At 43.3% G+C, this 27,456-nt stretch overlaps 1 protein-coding gene across 1 annotated transcript in view; it reads left to right on the forward strand.

Moving 5' to 3' along the window:
* PAXX (PAXX non-homologous end joining factor) overlaps positions 1 to 27,456 on the forward strand; it is a 107,699-nt gene that overhangs the window by 39,900 nt on the left and 40,343 nt on the right. Inside the window, exon 4 of the mRNA XM_030206984.1 lies at positions 19,379 to 19,569. Within this exon, the coding sequence (XP_030062844.1) occupies positions 19,379 to 19,569 (191 nt within the window). The remainder of the gene's footprint in view (positions 1 to 19,378; positions 19,570 to 27,456) is intronic.

Genomic DNA, 27,456 nt, shown 5'->3' on the forward strand with positions numbered 1-27,456 from the left:
GTTTGCCATACTGCTTTGGAAGCTTCAAATACTGAAGAGAGGCAGTGGAGCAAGCTGGTATGAGGCACTGAAAAAAGTGTGCTCTCTATCTCCCTCTGCTGGTTGATGGACACAACCCATCTGTAATGGCTGCATCTGCTATGACTAAAGGAAAGGAAATTATCACGGTAAGAACCTAATTTTCCCATGTTCACCCGGAGACATGACTGTATTTCTAGCAACATATAATATACTAGTAAAAGAGGTCCGTTTCCAACAGAAAGGAAACGGGCGCTAGCAAGGTTCCAGGGCCCCCCCCTCCGAGTTCCGCACCCCTCCCTCTCCTCCGAGTTCCAGGACTCCTACTTATCACTTCTACAGCGCTACAAGGCATACGCAGCGCTGTACACCATATATGAAAAGACAGTCCTTGCTCAAAGAGCTCACAATCTACCCGACCCCTTCCTCCCCCTCCCTACTCCAGTCCGACGGCCCCACTCCCGTCCGAGTTCCGTGCCACCCTCCCTCCGATTTCTGCGCCTTCTTCACTCTGTCTCTGTGGCTTCTGAGTGCAAGGAGGACGTGTGCGGGTGCCCCAGCCCTTCGTAAGTGCCAGCTGTTGTTTAAAACGTTTTACCTCCTGCTCCGCTGGCAACAGTGAAGTCCAGCAAGGACGCCGCTTCACACTGCCTTTGCTTTCGCTTCTGTTATAGCTGTTCCTCTGGTCCCGCCCTCATTTCTTGTTTGCAGAACGGCGGGACCAGAGGCAGCCAGACGGAGGTGCAAATTATTATATAGGATGTAAACCACTTTGGCTGTACTACAGAAAGGTGATATATCAAATCCTTTACTCTTTATGAATGTTTGTTCCTAAGATATAACACTGAAGCAGTTCATTCAGTTGAGAGGACTGCGGTAAGAGAGAGCAGGAAGTGGAGAATGTTTTTTTGTTTTTTTTTCTAAAATAAATTTGGGCTATCTTTGAAGGGTCAGTCTATCCTGTGACCATTGAGACACTGTTTATGTTTTAATTTTAAATTTGATGAAAGGAACGAAGAACCAAACCTAAAACAAATTAGAGGTTCCCATCTGGATATTCAGTTATAAGGTTGGTACATTTCATTACAAGTCTAGCAGTTAGTAATATATTGATCCAGAGATTTCCAGCTTCTTGGCTGTGATTTCTCTTATATGTATGTGTATGATATCCTGTATTCCAACACATTCATATTTAATATAGTATTTTCTCCATTTATGTGCAGTAAGTTTGATTGCTAAGGCTAAAGAAATACCTTAGGTGGTCTTTTACTAAAGCTTAGCTCGAGTTATCTGCAGCAGGGCCCATTTTATTCCTATGGACCCTGCTGCAGATAACTTTGAGCCTGCAAAGAGGTGGGATAAGGTGGGATACAAATGCAACAAATAATAAAATAATAATAATAATCCTTGTATTGAATATATTTCCTTTTGGGCTCCATTGATTTCCAGTGTATTCAGCAGCAATATCTTTGACCCCTGAGGCAGGCAGTTCTTACTGCCAAAACACAGCCCCGCGTCAGGTCTCTGTTTGGTGTATTAAAGGAAAAAGTTTCATTAAACTCTCACCTAATGATGATACCTTGCGCTAAACTTCTAGCCAATCAAAACCTTAACCCCTACATATATGCAGACGATGTCACGATTTACATGCCGTTCAAACATGATCTAAACGAAATCCCCAACGAGATCAACCAAAGCCTCCAAATCATGCACTCCTGGGCAGATGCATTCCAGCTAAAATTCAACACAGAAAAAAAACACAATGTCTTGTACTCACATCACAACATAACACAAACAATTACTCCACCATAACCACACCATACTGTTCTCTTCCCGTCTCACAAAATCTGAAAATTCTTGGAGTTACCATTGACTGATACCTCACACTCGATGCCCACGTGAAGAATACGACGAAACAGATGTTACACTCCATGTGGAAACTCAAAAGAGTAAAACCTTTCTTCCCGAGATACATCTTCCGTACCCTGGTACAGTCAATGGTAATAAGTCATCTGGACTACTGCAACGCACTGTACGCTGGCTGCAAAGAACAGACTATTAAAAAAACTCCAAACAGCCCAGAATACTGCCGCCAGACTCATATTTGGAAAAACTAAATATGAAAGTGCAAAACCCCTAAGAGAGAAACTGCACTGGCTCCCACTCAAGGAACGTATTGCGTTCAAGATCTGCATGATTGTACACAAAATTATTCACGCAAACACCCCAATCTACGTGCTAAACGTCGTGGACCTGCCTCCCAGAAACGCCATAAGATCATCCCACAAATTTCTCAATCAGCTGTAAAGGAGTAAAATACAAGTTGACACATGCCACTACCTTCTCTTATATGAGCACGCAATTGTGGAATGCATTACCTAAAGTCTTGAAAACTATTGACGAAATAACTATCTTTCGCAAATCACTGAAGACACATCTCTTCAACAAGGCCTACAAAGAGAACCCATGGCCTTACAAAACTACCTCACCAACCCACCCAGTTATGAAAGTCCACCTTCTATACTAACCTGCCAAACACTTTGCTTCTCTCTTCCCCTACTTAATCTTTGTACACTACCAATTGTATCTGATATCCTGGAATGACTGTCATAACAAAACTCTGCAAGCCACAATGAGCCTGCAAATAGGTGGGAAAATGTGGGATACAAATGCAATAAATAAATAAATCTGTTTCTTAATGCTAAGGGTGGTTCTATATTCTGTGTGGAGGGCAAGTATGCATCTGTTTTAAGATTTTTCTATTGATACATTGATGTCTGTAGCGATTATTTTCAAAGCAGATGGACAACTCGGAATGCCCCAAAAGACATCTATCTGCAAAAAACGTCCAAACCTTGATTTTCGAAAGGCAGAATTTAGACGGTCTACACTGCAGTTCAACCAAATAGCAAGGGGGCATCTTGTGGTCATGTTTAGGGCTGGACTAGGGAAGGTCCAAATTTAGGACAGCTTCATGGAACAGCTGGTTCAGGAGCCAACAAGAGAAGGAAAAATACTAGACTTAGTCCTTAGTGGAGCTCATGATCTAGTGCGGGGGGTAACAGTGCAAGGGCTGCTTGATAACAGTGATCACAATATGATCAATTTTGAAATTGGCATTGAAGGAAGTGAACTTAGGAAATCAAATACACTAGCGTTTAACTTTTTAGAAAAGGTGATTACGATAAAATGAGAAAAATGGTGAAAAAAAGACTAAAAGGAGCAGCTCGCAGGGTAAAAAAATTTGCATCGGGTGTGGATGCTGTTCAAAAACACCGTCCTAGAGGTACAGGACAAATATATTCCGCGTATTAGAAAAAGAGGAAAAAAGACCAAATGTCAGCCAGCATGGCTAAGCAGTAAGGTAAAGGAAGCCATTAAAGCCAAAAAACAATTCTTCAGAAAATGGAGAAGAGAACCAACTGAAAATAATAAGATAAAACATAAGGAATGCCAAGCAAAATGCAAAGTGGAGATAAGGAGGGCTAAAAAGGACTTTGAAAAAAAGTTAGTGTTAGAAGTGAAAATACATAGTAAAAATGTTTTTAGATACATAAAAGCAGGAAGCCGGCTAAAGAATCGGTTGGGCCGCTGGACAAAAGTGGTGTTAAAGGGGCAATCAGGGAAGACAAAGCCGTAGCGGAGAAATTAAATGAATTCTTTGCTTCGGTCTTCACCGAGGAGGATTTGGGAGGGGTGCCGGAAAGGGTATTTGAAGCAGGCGAGTTGGAGAAACTAAACGAATTCACTGTAAACTTGGAGGATGTAATGGGTCAGTTCTGCAAACTGAAGAGTAGTAAATCACCAGGACCGGATGGTATTCATCCCAGAGTATTAATAGAACTGAAGAATGAACTTGTGGAGCTACTGTTAGTAATATGCAATCTATCCCTAAAATCAGGTGTGGTACCGGAAGACTGGAGGGTAGCCAATGTTCCGCAGATTTTTAAAAAGGGTTCCAGAGGAGATCTGGGAAATTATAGACTGGTGAGTCTGATGTCGGTACCAGGCAAAATGGTAGAGGCTATTATTAAGAATAAAATTATAGAGCACATACAAAACCATGGGCTGATGAGACAAAGTCAGCATGGATTTAGTGAAGGGAGGTCTTGCCTCACCAATCTACTGCATTTTTTTGAGGGGGTGAACAAACATGTGGATATTGTGTATCTGGATTTTCAAAAGGCGTTTGACAAAGTGCCTCATGAAAGATTGCAGAGGAATCTGGAGAGTCATGGGATTGGAGGTAGGGTATTACTATGGATTAAAAACTGGTTGAAAGATAGGAAGCAGAGAGTAGGACTGAATGGTCAGTATTCTCAGTGGAGAAGGGTAGTTAGTGGGGTCCCATAGGGGTCTGTGCTGGGACCGCTGCTTTTTAACATATTTATAAATGACTTAGAGATGGGAGTAATTAGGTAATTAAATTCGCAGATGACACAAAACTATTCAAGGTTGTCAAATCGCAGGAGAAGTGTGAAAGATTACAGGAGGACCTCGCGAGACTGGGAGATTGGGCGTGCAAGTGGCAGATGAAGTTCAATGTTGACAAGTGCAAAGTGATGCATGTGGGTAAAAGGAACCCGAATTACAGCTATATCATGCAAGGTTCCGCGTTAGGAGTCACAGACCTAGAAAGGGATCTGGGAGTCATCGTTGATAAGACATTAAAAACTTCTGCTCAGTGTGCTGCTGCGGCGGCTAAGAAAGTGCACAGAATGAGTATTATTAGGAAAGGGATGGAAAACAAACACGAGGACGTTATAATGCCGTTGTATCGCGCCATGGTGTGACCGCACCTAGAATATTGTGTCCAGTTCTGGTAGCCGCATCTCAAAAAAGATATAAAGGAATTAGAGAAGGTGCACAGAAGGGCAATGAAAATGATAAAGGGAATGAAACGATTTCCCTGTGAGGAAAGGCTGAGAAGGTTAAGGCTCTGCAGCTTGGAGAAAAGGCGGCTGAGGGGTGATATGATAGAAGTCTACAAGATAATGAGCGGAATAGAGAGGACAGATGTGAAGCGTTTGTTTACACTTTCAAACAACAACAACAAAACCAGGGGACACAAGATGAAGCTAGAATATGGTAGATTTAAAACAAATAGGAGAACTCAGCGTGTAGTTAGACTCTGGAACTCGTTGCCAGAAAATGTAGTGACAGCAGCTGGCCTTACGGAATTTAAAGGGGGTTTGGACAGATTCCTGAGGGAAAGGTCCACTGAACATTAAGAATTAAGGTTGTTTTTTGTTTTTTTGAGGAGGGTTTTGCTGGGTTCTTGAAGCCTGGATTGGCCACTATCGGAGACAGGATGCTGGGCTTGATGGACCCTTGGTCTTTTCCCAGTATGGCGGTGCCTATGTACTTATGTATGTACTAGCTCCAGTAGTTGAACAGGAAGAAACATCCAGGTCAGAAAAGAAGGTTAGACCTGTTTCAATCATGTCCAGGGTATAAAAAGGTGCTCTGATTGAGTAGCTGACCACTGGAGGGATTAAGGCATGACCCCTCATGAATCTCTCGGTGATTACTGTCCCCCTACCTCACCCCTAGAGTGACTTTGGAAAGGGAAACTAGGCTCCCTGACAATAATCAGGTATTGTGGACATTCTGAACACAGCAGCAAGTTGGTCTGAAGGGTAGCCTGGTGGTTGGGGGGCGGATTCAGGTTCCACTTCCAACTCTCCTTTTTTTTTTTAACCTTTGGATTGTCAGCCTTTCGGATGCGGGGGGGGGGGGGGGGGGGTGGTGCCTGCTGTGCCTGGGTGCTAAAGACACCTGCAAGCCTCAAGGTTACTGAGGTGAATCATATTCGGGAGCATGAGTGTTTCCCTCTCTCTGGAGGGCTCACCATATAACAGTTGCAGTGGAGTGTTCACTTGGATGCCCTGGATTGGGGTCGACTGCACTGGCCACTGGGCTGTCACTGTGCTCTTCAGGGACATGTGTGTAGTCATTTTTGTACAGATGGAGCCAGCAGAGGTCCTTGTCCCTGGTTTTTGGTGTTCATAATTTGGAGGTTCTATTTTGGAAAATGGCTGTTCATTTTGGATGTTCTCAAGTATTTAGAAAACTTTTGATGTTTTTTTTCTGTTTGAAAATGGCTGTGAGATGGATTTCTTTTTTGGACGATATGAGCAGGATGTCCCAATTCTGACTTGGACGTTCTTTTGAAATAGCTGCACAGGAATAGGGATAGTGGGATTCCCGCGGATTCTGCGGGATCTCCTTCAGGACCATGGGGATCCTGTGGTGATGGACCAAAGTCCACAGGGATCCCACGGAGATGGACCCGGCTCCTGCGGGGTTCCCACGGAAGGGGAAACAGAGACTACCCTGTCTTCAACTCCCTCCATCCCATCCACCTCTCCTCCAGCCCTCCCCACACATACCTCACATCACCCTGGTGGTGTAGTGACTTGCTTCAGGGCAGGAAAGAACCCCACACTTTCCTGCCCGCTGCTGATGATCCTTCCACCGCTTGTTTAAGATGGCTGCTGAGACTTCAAGCGGCAGTCTCGTGAGGCTTTCTTTCTGCATTATTATTTAACATTTATCTTTTGTCCTTGTAAATTATTATCTTGCTTAGGCCTTCAATTTTGAACATAAGCTGATATACCATTCTTTCTCAAATCTGATGGAACTAGTGAATGATTCTATTGAATTTTTAAAACCTATGTTTAAGATCTGTTAATTCGTGGCTTAAGCCAGACTTTTTTTAAACATAGCTAAAACTCAAGTATTATTTTCTTTCTAGACTTACCTCAAAAAGTTTCTATGGATGATGTGAATATTTCATTTGTTTTTGAAATAAAAAAATGTGGGGGTTATATTAGATTCTTCTCTAACCATAAAGTCTCATATTCTTAAATTACAAATTAAAGTGCCCTTTTACTAAAGGCTTGCTGTGTGGCAAGCCAGAACTACCGCCGGCCTGGTTGTTCCACTGCAGCATGCCCCATTTCTGGCACTGATGGAAATATTGAAAACATTTCCGCTGGGATTACCTGGCAGTAATTGAGCAGCAACAAAACAAAGCACAAAAGGGCCTTCAAGCTAGGAACAATGGTACAAACTTTAGTAGCAGAGACCCGATACAGGCCGTGTTTCAGCGCAACAGGCACCTGCCTCAGGGGTCAGAGATTAATATCGCTGTAATCAGCTGTCATTTTGAGAAGTACTTTGGACTACTCACAGTAGAAAGTCTTCAAAGGATGCCTTTGAGACAATTGCTGTCTATCCAGGATATTAATCTCTGACCCCAGAAGCAGGCCTGTTGTACCGAAACATGGCCCGCGTCGAGTCTCTTCTATTAAAGTTTGTACCATTGTTCCTACCTTGGAGGCCCTTTTGTGCTTTGTTTTGTTGCTTGGATTTGTGTACTTTTGGACCCTCTCTTCTGCTGCTTTGCTAGTAATCGGGCAGCATCACGCACTGCCTTCTTACTGATGGGTTAGCATGGGAGCCCTTACAGCCACTTCAGTGGCTGGCGGTAAGTACTCCCCTCACTCCAAAATGGTCGCATGGGAAGAGCAAACTTACTAACGGCAAATACAGGAGGCTTCAAATTCATCTAAACAGTTATTCCTCATGAAACATCTAACAACAAAGCCAGGTACAAGTACAGAGAAATTATATATAGAATCGGAAACATTAGCGAAATTTTTCATTTCCAAAATTGATAAGATCTGTTTGTTAAGGCTATAAATGCAGACGAGATGCCCACTTCATCTTTTATCAAGAGCATGGCACCAATTCGAGATTCCATCTTTAATATCTTTTCAAAAATTAATGTTGCATATCTCACCTTACAGTCCGTTAGATCTGATACCATCAAATTGGCTAAAAAGTTCATCGTTAGAACTACAAACTCACTTATACTTAATTATAAAAAGAAGTCTAATAGAGGGGATAGTTCCAAAAGCTCTTAAAGAGACCTTGGTAAAGCCTAGTTTAAAAAAAACCCTCATTAGAAACATACTCCCCAGGTAATTACCGTCCGGTGTCTAAATTTTTATCTAAAATATTAGAAACTGTTGTGTTTACTAAGTTACAATCTTGTATAGAAACAAAAAATATACTACACCCGAGACAATCAGGTTTTAGGAAAGGGCACAGTACAGAGACAGTTATGACTTCTCTTTTAAGTGAAATATATACTTGAGAGGTCATGTGATGCTAGGCTAAGGGAAGGACACTGCACGTTAGAGCTCCGCGGCTCCTTGGGTAACATCAAAATCAAGCGCGGACGCCCAAAACGTATGGTATGAGCAGTAGGAATACCCCAGCAGTGCAAATTTGATCAGCGCGCTCGGAAAAAGGGCCAGCATGACTACAAAAGCAAACCGAAAAGAAGGGATGCGGAGCCACGTGGGAGATGGCAAGATGGCGGATGCTGGTACCTCGGGATAATCGTTGAGCTCAGCCTGGGCGGCTGAGATAGCAGCAGAAGTCTCAACTTTGCTGGAAGCGTCGGTAGATAAAAAACTGCAAAGAATCTCAGACCAAATAGAGCAGATGGATGGCAAGTTGGAAGGGTTGAGAACGGATATGTTGGGGTTCCAGCAACGATTGTCAGATGTGAAGGATCAGTGTGTGCAGCAGGAGGCTCAACAGCGAGACATGCAGAAAAAGTTGGCAAGTTTAGAATCGAAAGTCGAGGATCTAGAAAATAGATTGCAAAGGCATAACCTAAGGCTAGTTGGCTTGCCGGAGTCTTTGAGAGATGTGGATTTAAGGCAGTTTTTGGAAAAGTGGTTGCCTAAAGTGCTAAATCTGCAACAGCTGGAAAACTGTCTAAAGACTGAGCGCGCACACCGGCTAGGTCTGGCCAGACAAGGCAAGGAAAGACCGACAGTTGTTATTTGCAAAGTGTTTAATTACACTCACAAGCAAGAAATCTTACAAGCATGGCAGATGAGAGGAAAGGTGCAATATGAAACCTTTAATGTTCTGTGCTTTCAAGACTTTTCGGCAGCAGTAGCAGCTCAGCGCCGGCAATTCACAGAGGTTTGCAAGCACCTATATGAGAAGCGGGCGCGCTTTTCTTGTTTCCTGCCAGACTGAGGATCCAGTATGAGGGCAAGCCTCACTTTTTCAACTGCCCAGCGGAGGCTTTGCAGTTTGCCAATCGTATGGAGATCAGAGCGGAGGAGAATAGAGACTTGGCAGGACCCAGTAGTTGGCAGGATTTGTGAAAAGCAGCGAGTCCAGCAGAAGAGCATGGCCATCCGTCAGTTGGGGAAGATGAAGAGAACGTGGAAGATCAAGCAGTATTGGACAATAAAAAATTTAAGGTTCAGTTTGATGGTTTGGAATAGACTGGGTAAAGCGTAGTATTCAATTTAATTGCTCTAAGAGAAAGGTAAATTGCAGAGCTGAATATATACTATTTTGTATTTTGTGGGATGTTGCGGGGTGAGAGAAGGGGGTGGAGGCATGACCTGTTCTCTAACGAGGACTTAGTTTAAGTTAATGGGAAGTGAAAGGTGGGTAGAGGACAGACGGAATGGGGAGTGGGAGAAGGGAGATTGGGAAGTTTTTTTTTTTTTTTTTTTTTTTTTTAATTCTCTCTTCTTTTTCTTCGGTACAGGCAGGGATTGGGCGAGGGTGTTGCTAAGGTGTACTATAGAGGAATTGTTGACGGGGGGTGGGGGTCGCACCCAGGGGCTGGGGGGTGTACTCTCATATTTCAGGTTATAATAATTTGGTCAATTCCCTATGTCATGGAAATAGCTGGGATCGTTTAAATTAGTATCCTGGAATGTGGGGGAGGGGGGGAATCTCATCGCCCATTAAAAGTACAAAAGTTCTACAAGCAATGCAGCAACATAAAGCGGATGTTGCATTTCTTCAAGAGATGCACTTGACGGCGGTGGAACATAGTAAACTCCAGAAAGGATGGGTGGAGCAGGTAGTGGGGTCCCTGGCAGAGCATGAAAAGGGGGGAGTGCTGATACTTTTCGGTAAGGGACTGCAGTCGCATGTCAAGACGGTTAAGAGGAGTTCTGAGGGTAGATACATGTTGGCAGAAGTAGATACATGTTGGCAGAAGTAGTAATGGGGAATAACATATACATTTTTTGTAATATTTATGCACCCAATGTGTTTGATAGCAAATTTTACAGAAACATAATAGAGCTGCTGAGCCCCTATCAGGGAGGAAATGTAATTCTTGGTGGGGACTTTAACTTGGTATATGATTCCCAAATGGACAAAATGGGTTCACAGGTACTTAGTTCAAGTTATTCTTCAGGAGGCCTACCCTTCCTCTGCTCAACACTAGACTTAATTGATGTGTGGAGAGTATTGCATCCAACTCTGAAAGATTGTACACATGTGTCTAGAGCACATTTAACACAGTCGCGTATAGATTATTTCCTAATATCACGAGACCTCTTTTCTAAAGTACCGGTAGCAGAGATAGGGCCCTGTGAGGTCGCGGATCATTTGTTTATATGGATACAGCTGCAAGTATCAGGGGTTGGGAGAGGGAGTGGAGGTTGCAGATTCCCATTTCAGCTGTTTTGGGGCCCACATTTTAAGGCTTTTATAGGTGATAAATGGAAGGAGTACGCGAGCCATAATAGTGGACATCAACAACAGCCTAGTTTATATTGGGAAACAGCTAAAGCGGTGATGAGAGGAGAGATTATAGCGTATAGGGCTAGGTTCAAGAAAATGAGGGACAGGGAGATTCTTCACCTAGAAAAGGAAGTCTGTTCTCAGAGGGTTCGGTCGGGGGAAATTATGACACCAGATAGGAAGGGTGCACTCTTGGCCACCCAGAAAGCGTTAAATGAATTGCTCCATCAGAGGGCATTGAAATCACATCTTTATTACAAGCACCAATTCTTCATACATGGGAACAAAGCTGGAGCATTGATGGGAAGATTGGTAAGAGGGAAAGGGGGTTGTAGGAGCATTCTATAAGTGTGGGATGAGGGAGGTCAGTTCCTCCGTGCCCCTAGAGAAATTACTGAACGTTTTAGGAGGTACTATGAGGCTTTATACGGGGAGCCCACTGACATAGTGCAGGACAGTACTGTTTACTTAGCTAATCAAGCGCTGCCTCGGATATCGGATTTGCAAAAAGAGTATCTGAATAGTCTTATTACAGAAGGAGAGTTAATGTTGGCGTTTCAACAGAGTAAAATACAAAAAGCGCCGGGACCAGATGGGTTTACTATGGCATTTTATAAGATAGTGCAGGAACAGGTGACGCTTCCATTATTAAATCTCTTCAACGCAGTTTCCGGAGCAATGTCAGACTCCCTTAATGTAGCGAAAGTGATAGTGTTGTTGAAGCCCGGGAAGGGACAGAAGTAGGGTCATACAGGCCTATATCATTATTAAATTGTGATGTTAAACTTTATGCTAAGATATTGGCCAACCGGCTGTCCAGGGTGCTTCCGGACCTGATAGCGTCCCCTCAGGTAGGATTTGTGAAAGGTAGATCAGTGGCAAGCAATGTTAGAGCCCTTTTGGCCTCGTTGAAGATAGTGGAGGTGTGGGAAAGACTTTCTCTGTTGGTCAGTTTTGACGCAGAGAAGGCCTTTGATTGTGTCGTTTGGAATTTTCTGTTTGCAGTGTTGGAAAAGGTAGGAGTGGAGGGAGTTTTTCAGGATGCAGTGAGAGCGCTCTACTCGAACCCACAGGCATTTAAGTGGATCATTGGAGAGCAATCTTCTTTGTTCTCAATTAAGGAGGGGCACGAGGCAGGGTTGTCCTCTGTCCTCCTTGCTATTTGTTCTCGCATTGGACCCATTGATCATGGAAATTGGATCCCACCCAGAAGTGGATGGGGTTTCTTGGGGGGGGGGGGGGGGGCATCTTCATTTAAGATTTCTGCTTTTGCAGATGACATATTAGTGCAATTCACCCAACCTAGAAGGTCCTTGAGGGCTCTGCTGGAACTGTTTCAGGAATACGGGGACTTTGCGGGGCTTAAAATTAATTACTCTAAATCTCTGGCATTGACAGCCCATGAAAGTGTGAAGAAGGAGTGGGGGGTTGCTTTTCCACTAAAATGGGCAACTGATTTCCTTCCGTACTTAGGAGTGTGGGTCTCAATGAAAACGACCGCTTTGTATCATCTAAATATTACTAGATTGCTGGATAAGATGAGGGGCCGGTTGGGTATGTGGAGGGCCTTGCCGCTTACCTTGCATGGGAGGATACACTTATTTCGCATGGTAGAATTTCCGAGGTGGCTTTACACCTTCGAGGTGCTGCTTTGCGGTTAAAGAATAAAGATCTAAGCCAGATTTGTAGGCATCTTCGGAAGTTTGTTTGGAGAGATGCTAAGCCAAAACTTCCCCTAAAATTACTCATGGGCCCCTTGGAGGGCGGGGGGAATGGGGCTCCCAGACATCCACTGATATAATCAAGCATGTTTGTTAAGACATCTGGGGGATTGGTTGTTGGGTAGACAAGATTTCACGCCCCATAGTATGGAACAAGATTTTTTTATGCCCTTTCATTTGTTTTTATTGTTGTAGTGTTCCAGAAGAATCTTGCCTGAATATATCAGCAGCAGTGTGCTATTGAGTCCTCTTAGGGATATTTGGAGAGAATTGAATAAGTTATAGGGACTAGCGGCGGACACCTCGGACCTGTTGCCTTTACAGGGTAACCCACTGTTTGCGCCAGGTTCAGATAATAAAGTATTTCGTAGATGGGCGGAGCTGGGGATCACGAGCATGTATTGGATGTAGGGGGTAAGGTATTGAATTTGGGAGCTTTGGGAGTAGGCATTACTCATAGTTATCTATTCTCGTATCATCAGTTAGCACACTATGTTCGATCCCTGGACCCCGGTAAGCTGGGAACTGGACACGGGCATAGGATTAGAGAATTTTTTGGAACTATACCTGGGGATAGGCTTTCAGTTTCAGGTTTGCAGAGAGCCCTCTGGGAACTAGATGGGGAAAAGGATACAGCATTGGGCGCAAGATTTGCAGCAGTCAAAGTTAGATTTTCGGAAATTGACATCTCGTATACCTACAATATCCGTGAATGCCAGCCTGCGAGAATGTCAGTACAGAATATTATATAGAGCATACATGCCCAAGAATCAAGTATTCAGAGTAGGGGGGGGGGGGGGTCTCAGACCCTCTCTGTGCTAACAGGGGGGAGGGTACGCTGTTTCATTCTCTTTGGGAATGCCACATGATCAAAGCCTTCTGGAGGCAGATATTCAAGTACCTGGAGTCTTTGGTGTATTTTAGGATTCCATTCTCTCCCCAGGGGGCACTGTTAGATAAATACAAAGTTTTTGTGCTTCCAAGCAGGGGGGCTCAGCAGCTAATCCGTAAGGCCAGTATTTTAGGGAAGACGCTTATTATGGGTGCGTGGATGAGTGAGGACCCGCCGGATTATTGGCATTGGAGGAACCGGTTGCACGAGCTATTGATGCTGGAATGTAGGGGAGTGGGGTCCTCCCCCAAGAGAAGGAAAGCCTTCTTGGAAATTTGGGAACCATATATACAGTCTCTGTCACTTAAAGCTCGTAGCCTAATACTTAATAGGCTTTGAAACTTAGTTTTTTTTTTGTTTTTTCTCCTTTCTCTTTTTTACTTGTCATTAATGAATATGTTGGAACAAAGTGGGAGAGTTGGAGATGGGTGGGGTGGGATGGGGTTTGATCATTTCAAAAAATTTTGATGACTTTTCTCGAGTGTTCTTTGATGCCATGTAAAATTGTTTTGTACAGTTAATGGTCATCAATAAAAATGATTTAAACTAAGTGAAATACATACTAGATTGGAGCAGGGTTATATTGCATTGATTATTTCGCTCGATCTGTCAGCAGCATTTGACCTAATAGATCATGATTTTTATTTATTTATTTAACACATTTTCCCACTTAGTTGCAGGCTCAATGTGGCTTACACAATAACGGAGAGGCAGGCTCTGGTTCAATAAAATACAAATGCACAATATAATAATCAACATGGAAGAAACATAAGCATAGATCAACAAAGAAATAAAGAGGGGGTGGTGATAGAAGTCATTACAGTCCATAGTTTTTCTGTGTCGCAGGAAGTAGAAAGTTAATTTGTGTCAGGGGGATAGGCCTTCTTAAACAAGTTGGTTTTCAGTAATTTCCTGAAGTTGAGATGGTTATGAATAGATCTCAAGGTTTTGGGCAGAGCGTTCCACAGTTGTGTACTTATGTAAGAGAAGCTGGATGCATAGGTTGATTTGTATGTAAGACCATTGCAGTCTGGATAATGCAAATTTAGGTAAGTTTGGGATAGGCTGGTACTGTTTCTGGGTGGTAGATTTATGAGGTTTAACATATATCCAGGAACTTCACCGTAAGTAATCCTGTGGACCAGAGAGCAAACCTTGAAGGCAATACGTTCCTTGGTGGGAAGCCAGTGCAGTTTTTCATGAAGGGGTTTGGCACTTTCAAATTTTGATTTTCCAAATCAGTCTAGCTGCTGTATTCTGTGCGGTCTGAAGTTTCTTGGTTAGTTGTTCTTTACAATCTGCATAAATTCCATTGCAGTACTCTAAATGGCTTAATACCATTGATTGTATTAAGTTGCGAATACATCTCGTGGAAAGAAAGGTTTTATACGTTTAAGTTTCTACATTGAGTGGAGCATTTTCTTTGTAGTGGAATTTACTTGGCTTTCAAGTGTCAGATTACGGTCAATTATGACGCCAAATAATTTTAGGATATCCGAGATAGGGAGGGAGTGGTTTGGGATGTTTAAGGTTGTAGGATTGAGATGAAATGAAGACAATGAGTCTTTTTCAGTATTGAGTTTTAGTTGGAATGAGTTTGCCCAAGTGTCCATTGTGTTTAGACCGATCTTGATTGTTTTGGTGATTTCTGTCAGATCATGTCTGAAAGGTATATAAATTGTAACATCATCAGCATATATAAACGGGTTAAGGCCTAAATTGGATAAGGATTTAGCCAGTTGAGTCATCATTATGTTGACGAGTGTTGGAGATAACGGTGAACCCTAAGGGACTCCACAAACTGCTTTCCATGAGGATGATATGTTTGATTTTGATTTTACTTGGTATGATCTATTACTTAACAATCGTCTGAAGGAAGTTGGCATCTCAGGTACGATCTATGATTGGTTTACTTCTTTTCTTAAGAATTGGCCATTTAAAGTTGTACAAAATCGTTCCCTTTCGAAAGTTCACTCTGTTTCCTGTGGGGTACCACAAGAATCGGTTTTATTACCAATTTTGTTTAATCTATACATTAGGCCTGTATTATTTGTAGGGCTTCAAAATATGATAGGATATGATTACACCTCTCTTATACCATCTTCACTGGCTCCCAGAATAAAATTTAAGATTCTCACGCTGACACATAAAGCCTTACGTTTACTGACTCCATCATATTTAGCTAATCTCATTATACCATACTTTCCCATATGAACACTTAGATCACTTACAGATAATAGATTAGTAATTCCATCACCCCACAAGGCCAGATGGGAGTCTACCAGAACCTCAGCTTTCTTTTTTCTAGCCCCTTCGCTTTGGAACTGCCTTCCAAAAACTATTAGAATAGAAGAGTCCTATATTCATTTCCGTAAATTCCTGAAAACATATTTGTTTCAGAATACGTTCGACAATAATATGGGATGAAAGGGAAAAACAGAATGAATATATATTCTAGTAATATGTGTAATTATATTTTTGGCATGGATGTTTGTCTGTTGTCTATATACCTTTTTAATATGGATGTTTTTTGTTTTGCTGTGCTTTCCTATCAAATTAATGGATTTCCTGTATGTTTTTAATGTACATTTTCTTTTTTTAAAATGTAAACCATTCTGTTTTGCGACTGCAATAATAAACGGTATAGTAAATAAATGATAAACTTGCTCACATTAAACATCATCTGCCATTTAGATGCCCAGTCTCGTAAGGTTCTCTTGTAATCTTTCACAATCCTCCCGCGATTTAACGACTTTGAATAACTTTGTGTCATCAGCAAATTTAATTACCTCACTAGTTACTCCCATCTCTAGGTCATTTATAAATATGTTAAAAGCAGAGGTCCCACCATAGACCCCTGGGGAACCCCACTAACTACCCTTCTCCATTGAGAATACTGACCATTTAACACTACTCTCTGTTTTCTATCTTTTAACCAGTTTTTAATCCACAATAGAACACTACCTCCTATCCCATGACTCTCTCCAATTTCCTCTGGAGTCTTTCATGAGGTACTTTGTCAAACGCCTTCTGAAAATCCAGATACACAATATCAACCGGCTCCCCTTTATCCATGTTTGTTCACCCCTTCAAAGAAATGTAGTAGATTGGTGAGGCAAGATTTCCCTTCACTAAATCCATGCTGACTTTGTCTCATCCATGCTTTTGAATATGCTCTGTAATTTTGTTCTTAATAATAGTCTCTACCATTTTGCCTGGCACCGATGTCAGACTCACCGGTCTGTAATTTCCCGGATCTCCTCTGGAACCTTTTTTAAAAATCGGCGTTACATTGGCCACCCTCCAATCTTCCTTATCAGCGCTTTGTATTTGACTTGACATTCCTTAAGCTGTTTCTTATTATTTTCAATCGGTTCCTTCTTCCATTTTCTGAAGGATTTTCTTTTAGCTCTAATAGCTTCCTTCACCTCACTATTTAACCACGCCGGCTGTCGTTTGGTCTTCCGTCCTCCTTTTTTAATACGCGGAATATATTTGGCCTGGGCTTCCAGGTTGGTGTTTTTGAACAGCATCCACGCCTGATGTAAATTTTTGACCCTTGCAGTCGCTCCTCTAAGTTTTCTTTTCACGGTTCTTCTCATTTTATCATAGTCTCCTTTTTTAAAGTTAAATGCTAACGTATTTGATTTCCTATGCATACTTACTTCAAAGCTAATATCAAATCCGATCATATTATGATCACTGTTATCAAGCAGCCCAGCACCATTACCTCCCGCACCAGATCATGTGCTCCACTAAGGACTAGGTCTAGAATTTTTCCTTCTCTCATTGGCTCCTGTACCAGCTGCTCCATAAAGCTGTCCTCGATTTCATCAAGGAATTTTACCACCCTAGCATGTCCCGATGTTACATTTACCCAGTCATTAATTGAAATTACCCATTATTATTGTGTTGCCCAGTTTGTTTGTGTCCCTAATTTCCTTTAACATTTCTGCATCCATCTGTTCATCGTGGCCAGGCGGACGGTAGCACACTCCTATCACTATCCTTTTCCCCTTCACACATGGAATTTCAATCCACAGTGATTCCAAGTGTTTTGTTTCATGCAGAATTTTTCAATCTATTTGATTCAAGGCTTTCGTTAATATACTATGCTACCCCTCCACCAATTCGATCCACCCTATCACTACGATATCATTTGTACCCCGATATGACAGTGTCCCACTGGTTATCCTCCTTCCACCAGATGCCTATTATATCTAATTTTTCATTTAGTGCAATATATTCTAACTCTCATCTTATTTCTTAGGCTCCTTGCATTCACATATAGACATTTCAAACTATGTTTGTTGATCCTATTTACATCATGCTTAATACTTGACAGTATTAATTTGCAATCTTTTGTCTTATTTTTATTTAAGGACACATGATCTGCTATGGTCTCTTTTGCAACCTCACTTCCTGTCTTCCCTGTTTTGGTGATATCTTTGAAAGATACCTTAATCTGAACCATGCGCTTTTGAGCGACTGTCGGCCTTCTCCCCATTTCTATTTTAAAAGCTGCTCTATATTGCCTTTTTAAATGCTGATGCCAGCAGCCTGGTCCCACCCTGCTTAAGATGGAGCCCATCCTTTCGGAATAGGCTACCCCTTCCCCAGAATGTTGCCCAGTTCCTAAGAAATCTAAAACCCTTCTCCTTGCACCATCGTCTCATCCACGCATTGATACTCCGGAGCTCTGCCTGTCTCTTGGGCCCTGCGCGTGGAACGGGTATCATTTCAGAAAATGCTACCCTAGAGGATCTGGATTTGAGCTTTCTACCTAAGAGCCTAAATTTGGCTTCCAGAACCTCTCTCCCACATTTTCCTATGTCATTGGTACCCACATGTCCCAAGACAGCCGGCTCCTCCCCAGCACTATCTAAAATCCTATCTAGGTGACGCGTGAGGTCCGCCACCTTCGCACCAGGCAGGCAAGTCACCAGGCGATCCTCACGTCCACCAGCCACCTTTTGCCACAGCTTAGTAAAAAGGCCCCCAAAGCTTGTAAAGTGTCTGCAAGATTATTTGTCAACTATACATTTTCGAACTGTTCAAAGCTTGGTAATTTCTCATTTTGATTATTGCAATGGCTTACAGTTGGGTCTTTCTGGACGTATGCTCAGAGCTTTAAATGTTGTGCAAAATACATGTGCCTAAGTTATTGTAGGATGTTCTGAATTTTGAACACTTTATTTAAATTTACACTGGTCACCTGTAGGATGGAGTCAAATATAAAATGTTTAGTTTTGGTTTTTAATACTCCTTTACTTATTTCAGCTAGCCTACAGATTTACTAGCCTCCCATAAGTTTGAGATCTGCTTCTAAAAATCTACTTCATGTACTAATTTTTTATATTCTGAGACTCGAAAAATATTCATTGATGCTTAAGATTGCTGGTTCTAAATTTTGGAACTCTTTACCATCAGAATTGTGTCTGATAACATCTGGTGAATCTTTTAAAAAGTTGTTAATCTGTTTAGAGAAGCATTTGGAAAATTACTGTCATAATTTGCTATTCTAGATGTTACACCAAACAGTGATTTGAAATGCAGGTTTAAGCAGGTTTTACTTTTATGTTTGTCTGATAATATTGTATGTTTGTAACCATGTACTGTAAGCCACCAAGGATGGTTAGATTGTGTGGGAAATAAATACTTGTACAGTTATCCTGTCCAGCTTTTGATATTGGTGGTCCAGTTTCTCCATCCATCCTCATTCTCTGAACAATAGAAAACATTTTTTCTATTGTCCCAGAATGGGTAAAGTTCTTGTGTATTTTTTTTTTAATAAAGCCCTGAGGAGATACAAATCTTGCGCACATTGTGGTCAAGGCTGGATGCTGCTTTGGTTATGCACTCTAATTGGAGTGATGTTCTTCACTTTTACAACTTACTGTCTCCTGGAATGCACTGAGGATTCTAAGACACACCCTCCTTTTGCTCCAGTCCTAATGGGATTGTTCAGTATAGCTGCAGTTCTTTGGGTCTAAGTCAGTTGGGGGAGGCACAAACTTAGGGATCTAAGCTGGAAGCAAAAAAAGGTTGCAGGGTTTTGGGACTTTATCAAATCCCCAAAAGATGACGAGCTCTTCTTAGCCTCTTGTGATTAAGATTCCGGTCAGTATGTGATATTTCTCTCTTCATATCTGATCTCCCTTAGGGAAGCCTTTGAGCGCAGTGTAATCAGCTTGGAGCTACAGGATGGTCGAGTGATCCTAAAGATAAAAGATGACTCCTGGAATGCAACCTTTGACCTGTACAAGCTTCCCATTTCTGAAACAAGGACACAGCTCCAAGAGCTGATATTTAACCTAGTGGATCAAGTTAGCGGTCTGAAGAAAAGTCTCAAAGGTACCAGAATTGTAAGAAAATTAGGGGTAAGGGAACCAATCGTCTCAGGAAAGGAATTAGGGGGGCTAACAGGGACAGAGATCTGTAGCCTTGGCTGGGGCATCTGCCACTTATATTCTAGGGTAGCATCCTGACTTTAAGAGTCGAAGTGCTGCAGGTTCAGATCCTGAGATCTTCAAATGGGGTAAGGCAAGAGCACTGAACAATGACACAGTTACTGTGTGTGCTCTGATACCTGTTTCATGGGTCTTGTGTATAAATTAGGGACTGGGCGGGGGGGGGGGGGGGGGGGGGAGATTTCACACATTTTTTTTTTTTTCTAAATTTTGGAAGCTGAAATTGGAGTCTGGTTTCCTTCAAAATCATATGCTTTTGACTGTTCTGTACATGTAGCCATGTAGCACCACACTGCTTAACTGTTATCCTATTTTCAGTGCAAAAACCATCCAGTTAAAAAGTTGGCAATTTTTCAGAGAAGAAAATCTTGGGCTACATGGGCAACAGCTGACAGTTTCAGCTGTTTCTTATGAGAACAAAAGGAACTTTCCCACCTACTGCTCAAATACTAAGGTGAAACAAAGGGAACCAGAGTGGTAGGTCTGCAGGGCCGGTCTTAGCAAGTGCGGGGCCCTATGCAGACCAATTTGATGGGGCCCCACCCTAACCCTGCCCCATCCTAACTCCACCCCCACCCTAGCTCCAGGGCCGGCCACCCCTCCCTCCGAGCTCCCAGGCTGCTCCCTCCGAGCATCAGGGCTTCCCCCCCTAGGGCTCCCATCTCCAAGGCCCCCCTCCCTCCCTCCGGTCATTTTTTAACCCCCCCCCCCCCTCCAAAATCCAGTACTAGGTATGCCGAGAATTCAAAACACTCAGGACCTATAGAGCAATTCTACCATACCATAAACAGTCATTTCTACGAATCACACAAAGAAAAGGAAAACATCTTAAAACACAACAGTGAGCACTAGAACATCAATTCACCTATTGTAAAATGAAACCAGACAGAATAGTACAGATCGTCGATCCTGCACAGTCAATGCCAACTGAAAGCCATGTCTTTTTCACAAACACAGATACACCCTAATCCACTATAGAATAAGTAGTAATATTTAAACTTTCTATTTAGACAAAAATTAAACTGAACCCCCCAGATGCCAGACTCTGCATACAATGCAACACCACAAAAACAGAAAATGTCCCCTAGTACTGTGCAAAATATAAAGACAGCAGATGTAAATTTGAAAAAAAAAAAAAACTAACAAATACCAATCACCACTTTACAAATTAACAAATAGAAATAAAACAAATATAGAACATAAAATAATACCATTTTATTGGACTAATAGATTTAGCTTTCAGAGGCCAAAACATCCTTCCTCAGGTCAATATAGTGTAGTACTATTACAGTATCCTATCCTGACCTGAGGAAGGGGGTTTTGTTCTCCAAACGTTAGCCAAAATGTATTAAAATTAGTCCAATAAAAAGATTACCTTGTTTACATGTTCTGTTATAAACATTTATTAACACATCTACAATACTACTTTATCCTAGAGCAAAAAAAAAATAAAAATATATATTTTATTTACAGTTTGTCTCTGGTTTCTGCTTTCCTCAGCTTCTTTTCACTGTCTTCGGTCTCTCTCTGCCATCCAGTGTCTGCCCTCTTTCCCTGCCCCTTCCATCCACATCTGCCCTCTATCTCTGCCCCTTCCATGATCCATCCACCATCTGCCCCCGCTCTCTCCCCCCCATCCATTCACTGTCTGCCCTTTCTCTCTGCCCCTTCAATCCACTGTCTGCCCTTTCTCTCCCATCCATCCAGGGTTTGCCCTCCCTCTCGCTCCCCCATCCAGGATCTGCCCCTCTCTCCACCCCTTTTTTCAGCCCCTGCCCCTTTTCAGCCTCCAGTCCCAGTACTTAGCCCCCTTATCTCACCTACCCTCCTTTTCAGCCCCCAGTTCCAGCCCCCTTCATCCACATGCCTTGTATTAGGGCCCCCCTTTTCAGAACCATTCTCCCACCTGACCCACGCATGGCCCCCATTTTCCCATATGACCCCTTCTCAGACCCCAGTGCCAGTCCCCTTCTCCCATCTTAGAACCCCCTCCCCACCTCAGTCTTCTTCCCATTTGAGAACCCCCCACCCCACACACCCTTCTCCCATCTGAGTCCCCTCCCCCGACCCACCTACCAGCTCCGTTCTCCTGCCGCCCACCACCCTCACTGCCTTTAAAAAAAACAGTTTGGAAGCGCCGGAGTGACAGGCAGCGCCTCGCGTCTGCCCTGCTACTAAAAATCTCTTCGACGTCGTTGGGCCTTCTCACATTGAGTCCCCGCCCACCCTCGCAGTAATTGGAAGTTACCTCAGAGGAGGGCGGGACTCAATGTGAGAAGGCCCAACGACGTCGAAGAGATTTTTAGTAGCAGGGCAGACACGAGGCGCTGCCTGTCACTCCGGCGCTTCCAAATTGTTTTTTAAAGGCAGGACAGGGTGGGAGTAGAGGGAGCAGGGCACCACCTACCCACTGACATCCAGGGCGGACCGCCTCCACCACGCCGCCGTCGCACGTTGTTTGGAGGGAGGGAGGGAGGGAGGACTGGAGCTCAGGCAGTCGGGGCGGGGCGACCCTGAGCGTGAGGCCCTATGCGGCCGCCTCGCCTTAAGACTGGCCCTGCAGGCCTGGGTTGCAGTTATTGATGTCCAGACTGGGTTTAAATGCTTCAAACAGTAGGAGCTGTAAGCACAAAGGACTCGCGTGGTGAAAAGAAGAACTAAGGAAGCACTAAGGCCCATTGGTCTCTGCCCCCTCCATGTTTATCCTACCACTCTCTCAGACTGGGATTAAGGCATAAGCAAACTAGGCATGTGCCTTGGGCCCAAAAGTTTAGGAGGGCCCTGTCAGATGTGCTCAGGATTCAGGAGGCTAGGATTGCCAACTCTCTGGATTCTTTTTCGGGATTCTAAAAAGTTATCACTATCAGCGGCATAATCGAAAGAGAAGGACGCCCATCTTCCAATATAAATTGGGAGATGGGCATCCTTCTCTGAAGGTCGCCCAAATCTGCATAATGGAAAGCCGATTTTGGGCATCCTCAGCTGCTTTCCGTCACGGGGACGACCAAAGTTCCCAGGGGTGTGTCGGCAGTGTACCGAAGGCAGGACGGGGGCATGGATAAGAGATGGGCGTCCTCGGCCGATAATGGAAAAAAGAAGGGCGTCCCTGATGAGCATATGGCTGACTTTACTTGGTCCAATTTTTTTCACGACCAAGCCTCGAAAAGGTGCCCGAACTGACCAGATGACCACCGGAGGGAATCGGGGGTCACCAACCCCCTCCCACTCAAAAATAAAAATTTTTAAACATTTTTTCCCAGCCTCAAATGTCATACCCAGCTCCATCACAGCAGTATGCAGGTCCCTGGAGCAGTTTTTAGTGGGTATTGCAGTGCACTTCAGGCAGGCGGACCTGGGCCCACCCCCTCACCTGTTACACTTGTGCTGGTAAATGGGAGCCCTCCAAAACCCACCCAAAACCCACTGTACCCACATCTAGGTGCCCCCTTTTACCCTTTAAGGGCTATGGTAGTGTTGTAGGTAGTGGGTTTGGGGGGGAGGTTGGGGAGCTCAGCACCCAAGGTAAGGGAGCTATGCACCATGGGAGCAATTTATGAAGTCCACTGCAGTTCTCCCTAGGGCATGTGAGGGGGACCAGTGCACCTCGTATGCTGGCTCCTCCCACAACCAAAGGGCTTGGATTTGGTTGTTTTTGAGTTGGCCGTCCTCTGTTTCCATTATGGCCAAAAACCGGGGACAACCATCTCTAAGGTAGAACTAAATGTTGAGATTTGGGTGTCCCTGACCGTATTATCGAAACGAAAGATGGGCGCCCATCTTGTTTCGATAATATGGGTTGCCCTGCCCCTTCGCGGGGACATCCTCAGAGATGGACGCCTTTAGAGATGGGCATCCCCGTTAGAAAATGCCCCTCCACCTGTCTCAAAACCAGATGGAGGACTAAGAGGGGCATAATCGAAAGAGACGCCCAAGTTTTGTTGAGGACGTCCTCGCAAAACATCCCGATGGAGGGGCGGGGGAACCTGTATTATCGAAACAAGATGGACGTCCATATTTCGTTTCGATAATATGGTTGGGGACGCCCAAATCTTGAAATTTTGGTTGTCCTTATAGATGGTCGTCCCTAGACTTGGTCGTTTCTGATTTTCGGTGATAATGGAAACCAGGTACACCCATCTCAGAAATGACCAAATGCAAGCCATTTGGTCGTGGGAGGAGCCAGCATTTGTAGTGCACTGGTCCCCCTCACGTGGCAGGACACCAACCGGGAACCGTAGGGGCTACTGCAGTGGACTTCATAAAATGCTCCCAGGAACATAGCTCCCTTACCTTGTCTGCTGAGCCCCCCAAACACCCCCTAAAACCCACTACCCCCAACTGTACACCACTACCATAGCCCTTATGGGTGAAGGGCACCTAGATGTGGATACAGTTGGTTTGTGGTGGGTTTTGGAGGGCTCGCTGTTTCCTCCACAAACGTAACAGGTAGGGAAGGGGATGGGCCTGGGTCTGCCTCTCTGAAGTGCTCTGCGCCCACTAAAACTGCTCCAGGTACCTGCATACTGCTTTGATGGACCTGAGTATGACATCTCAGGCTGGCAAAAAATATTTTTAAAGATGTTTTTTGAGGGTGGGAGGGGGTTAATGACCACTGGGGGAGTAAGGGGAGGTCATCCCCAATTCTCTTCAGTTGTCATCTGGTCATTTCAGCCACCTTTTTGTGCCTTGGTCGTAAGAAAAACAAAAAAAGGGACCAGGTAAAGTCGTCCAAGTGCTCATCAGGGATGCCCTTTTTTTTCCCCCCATTATGGGTCGAGGACGTCCATGTGTTAGGCACGCCCAAGTCCCGCCTTTGCTACGCCTCCGATACGCCCCCTTGAACTTTGGCCGTCCACGCGACGGAAAGCAGTTGGGGACGTCCAAAATCGGCTTTCGTTTATACCGATTTGGACGACCCTGGGAGAAGGACGCCCATCTTCTGATTTGTGTCGAAAGATGGGCGTCCTTCTCTTTCGAAAATGAGCCTGTAAGTGTGTGGATATTTTTTCAGAGTGTAGCCCACTACAGCTCTCTAATGCTCCCCCTTTCCGGTGCAGAACTGTGGTAGAATCCAGCCAATGGGAAGGCTTCTAGTCATGGAAGGAAGGGCTGAGCTGCAAGGGCTATGGGGGAAAAAGTAGTTGCTTACCTGTAATGATGGTTCTCGGACAGTATAATCATCTAGCCACACAGCTGAAGTTACATCTGGGTGGTGATACTGACCTGGCCTTCCAATAGCACAGTAAACTCAAAAAGAACTCCCTGTGCATGCCCTAACCTTCCTGCCACTGGCATACAGTGTATACACTGAACACACCCCCTTTCACCTGTTCACTTTCTGTCTTGCCTCAGAGACAGAAGTAACCTTCTGGAGATCTCCTGGCATTGATAAAAGTTTTATTCCCACAGTCAGAATTCCAGGCAAGAAAAACTCTAGCTACTAAATAAGTATTAGACATAATAAATGTTTATTCAAATTGTCAAAGAAACCAAACAGTAATTATTGAAATAGTAACAAACAGACTCCCAATATAGTATAATATGTAGCAAATAAAAACAGAGTTTTCTCTGGGAGCTTGCAATATGTCCACCTGCTAGTGGACACACTGAAGCTTGCCATCCTCAGTTCTGTTTCCTCTTAAATACTTTTTCTTCCTTTCTTCATTATCTTAATTATAATTACTTTCCTACCTAATGAATATGCATCTTTCCAGAATATTCTGTTTCCTGTTAAAATGAATAGCATGTTCCATCAAATTCTATCCCTTAAGTTGGTAGGGCCTCTCATGCACATAAGCATAATTTTTCATTTGATATGGGTTGACCTATGTCCTTGGTATGCACAGACATCATACTAGCCCCCTCCATCCTTTTGCTAAGGCTATAGTTTTTACCCACACCGACTTCTCCTTTTGATTGTTTATCTGGATACAGCAGGCGTCCTTAGTCATAGGAGTCTCTGGCTCTTAGTTGCTAACTAGCAACTTATCACAAGTTAGCATAGATCAAATGTCAAACTACAAATTTCTACAGCTTTAAAAAGGTGGTTACCAGAAAAAATGCTGTCTTGTAATTCCTGATCTGCTCCCAGCTCAAGAAAAACAAAATAGCTTATATTAAAATGAAAACTAGAAATATGTATGGTTTGCACCTTTTTATAGCCTTTATGATATACACACCTCAGTTAATACTCGAGCTTGCAACAACTCAGGGTGGGTCTGTGTGGTTAGATGATCAACTGTCCATGGAGAACTACCATTAACAGGTAAGCAACTACTTTTTCTCCATGGACAGTGTGATCATCTAGCCACACAGCCGGAGAGTCCCAAGTTGAAGAAAGAAACATAGTAACAGTTATAGAAACCTGAATTGGTGGAGGAGGTGAGTTGGTGCCTTACAACGATGAAGAGAGAACCATCTTTCCAAACAGCTGCCGATGCATCATCTATGCAATAATGTTTTGTAAAAGTATGCATCGATGACCACGTAGCTGCTCTACAGATATTCAATGGAATTGCACATTGAAGATGTGCTCTAGAAGGCGACTCAGCCTGTAGGAAATGTGCAGTGAAATGTGGAATGGTATCAGAGCGTGAAAAATGTGCTTGTTAGTAGCAAAAAGAAATGCAATTTGCTATCCAGCGAGATAATGTAGATTTTGTCACCAACTTTATACTAGGCTGTAGCACAGTCAAGTGTGTGACATCTCCTGTCATGGTCAGAAAAGTGAGGCAGTGGATAAAGTACAGCTAGAACAATAGTTTGATTGAGATGGAAAGGTGAAACCACCTTAGGCAGAAACTTAGGATGCTTTTGGAGCACTACTTTGTCATGAAGGATCTGCAAATATGGAGAGTAGTGCACTAGAGCTTGTATCTTTCCAATCCTACAAGCAGAAGTAATTGTAATTAAAAATAGTGTTCCACAAAAGATATTTAAAATCAACTGTATCCAGAGGTTCACATGGAGGATCCATAATGACTTGCAAAACAAGGTTGAGATCCCAAGCAGTTAGTGGAGGTTGAATCGGTGATCTACAATGTAGCAAACCTTTCATAAATCTCTTTTGATGTAGGTTGTTTAATAAGTGTAAAGTCATCCACTGCATTGTGTAAAAACGATAATGCTGCCAGTTGCACTTTGATGGAAAAATATGATGTCTAAATCTGAAAGATGTAACAGATAGTTGAGAATTTGAGAAATGGTACATGTAGTCGGCTGATAAGTCTTATTATTACACCATAATACACAACAGTGCCATTTAGAAGCATATGATTTTCTTGTGGAGTCTTTATGGGCCGCTATAAGTATTCGAAGAACAGCAGGAGAAAATTAGAGCTGTCTACAGTGTCTGGATAAGCCATGCAGGGAATGCAGATTTGGATGATAAAGACTGCCGTTGTTTTGTGTAATGAGATCTGGTATGATTGGTAAACATATTGGTAGACTTTGAACAAGAGACAGTAATATCGGGATCCATGGTTGTCTCGGCCAGGGAGGAGCAATGAGAATCATATGAGCCGAGTCGCTTATCACTTTTTGTAGCGTTCTTGCAATGAGAGGAATTGGAGAATAAGCATAAAGGAGTTCCTTATCCCATCTGATGAGAAAAGCATCTGACACCAGTCTGTTTTGACGGGGCCACTTTGAGCAATATCTTTGACACTTCTTGTTCTGAGGATACACAAATAGGTGTATTGCAGGGAAACCCCATTTCTTGAAAAGGTCTCATGTAATTGTGATCTTGAGAGATCGTCTTTGTGGCTGTGAT

This window comes from Microcaecilia unicolor, chromosome 6, assembly GCF_901765095.1.
Source record: "Microcaecilia unicolor chromosome 6, aMicUni1.1, whole genome shotgun sequence".
In the NCBI taxonomy this organism is placed as follows: Eukaryota; Metazoa; Chordata; class Amphibia; order Gymnophiona; family Siphonopidae; genus Microcaecilia; species Microcaecilia unicolor.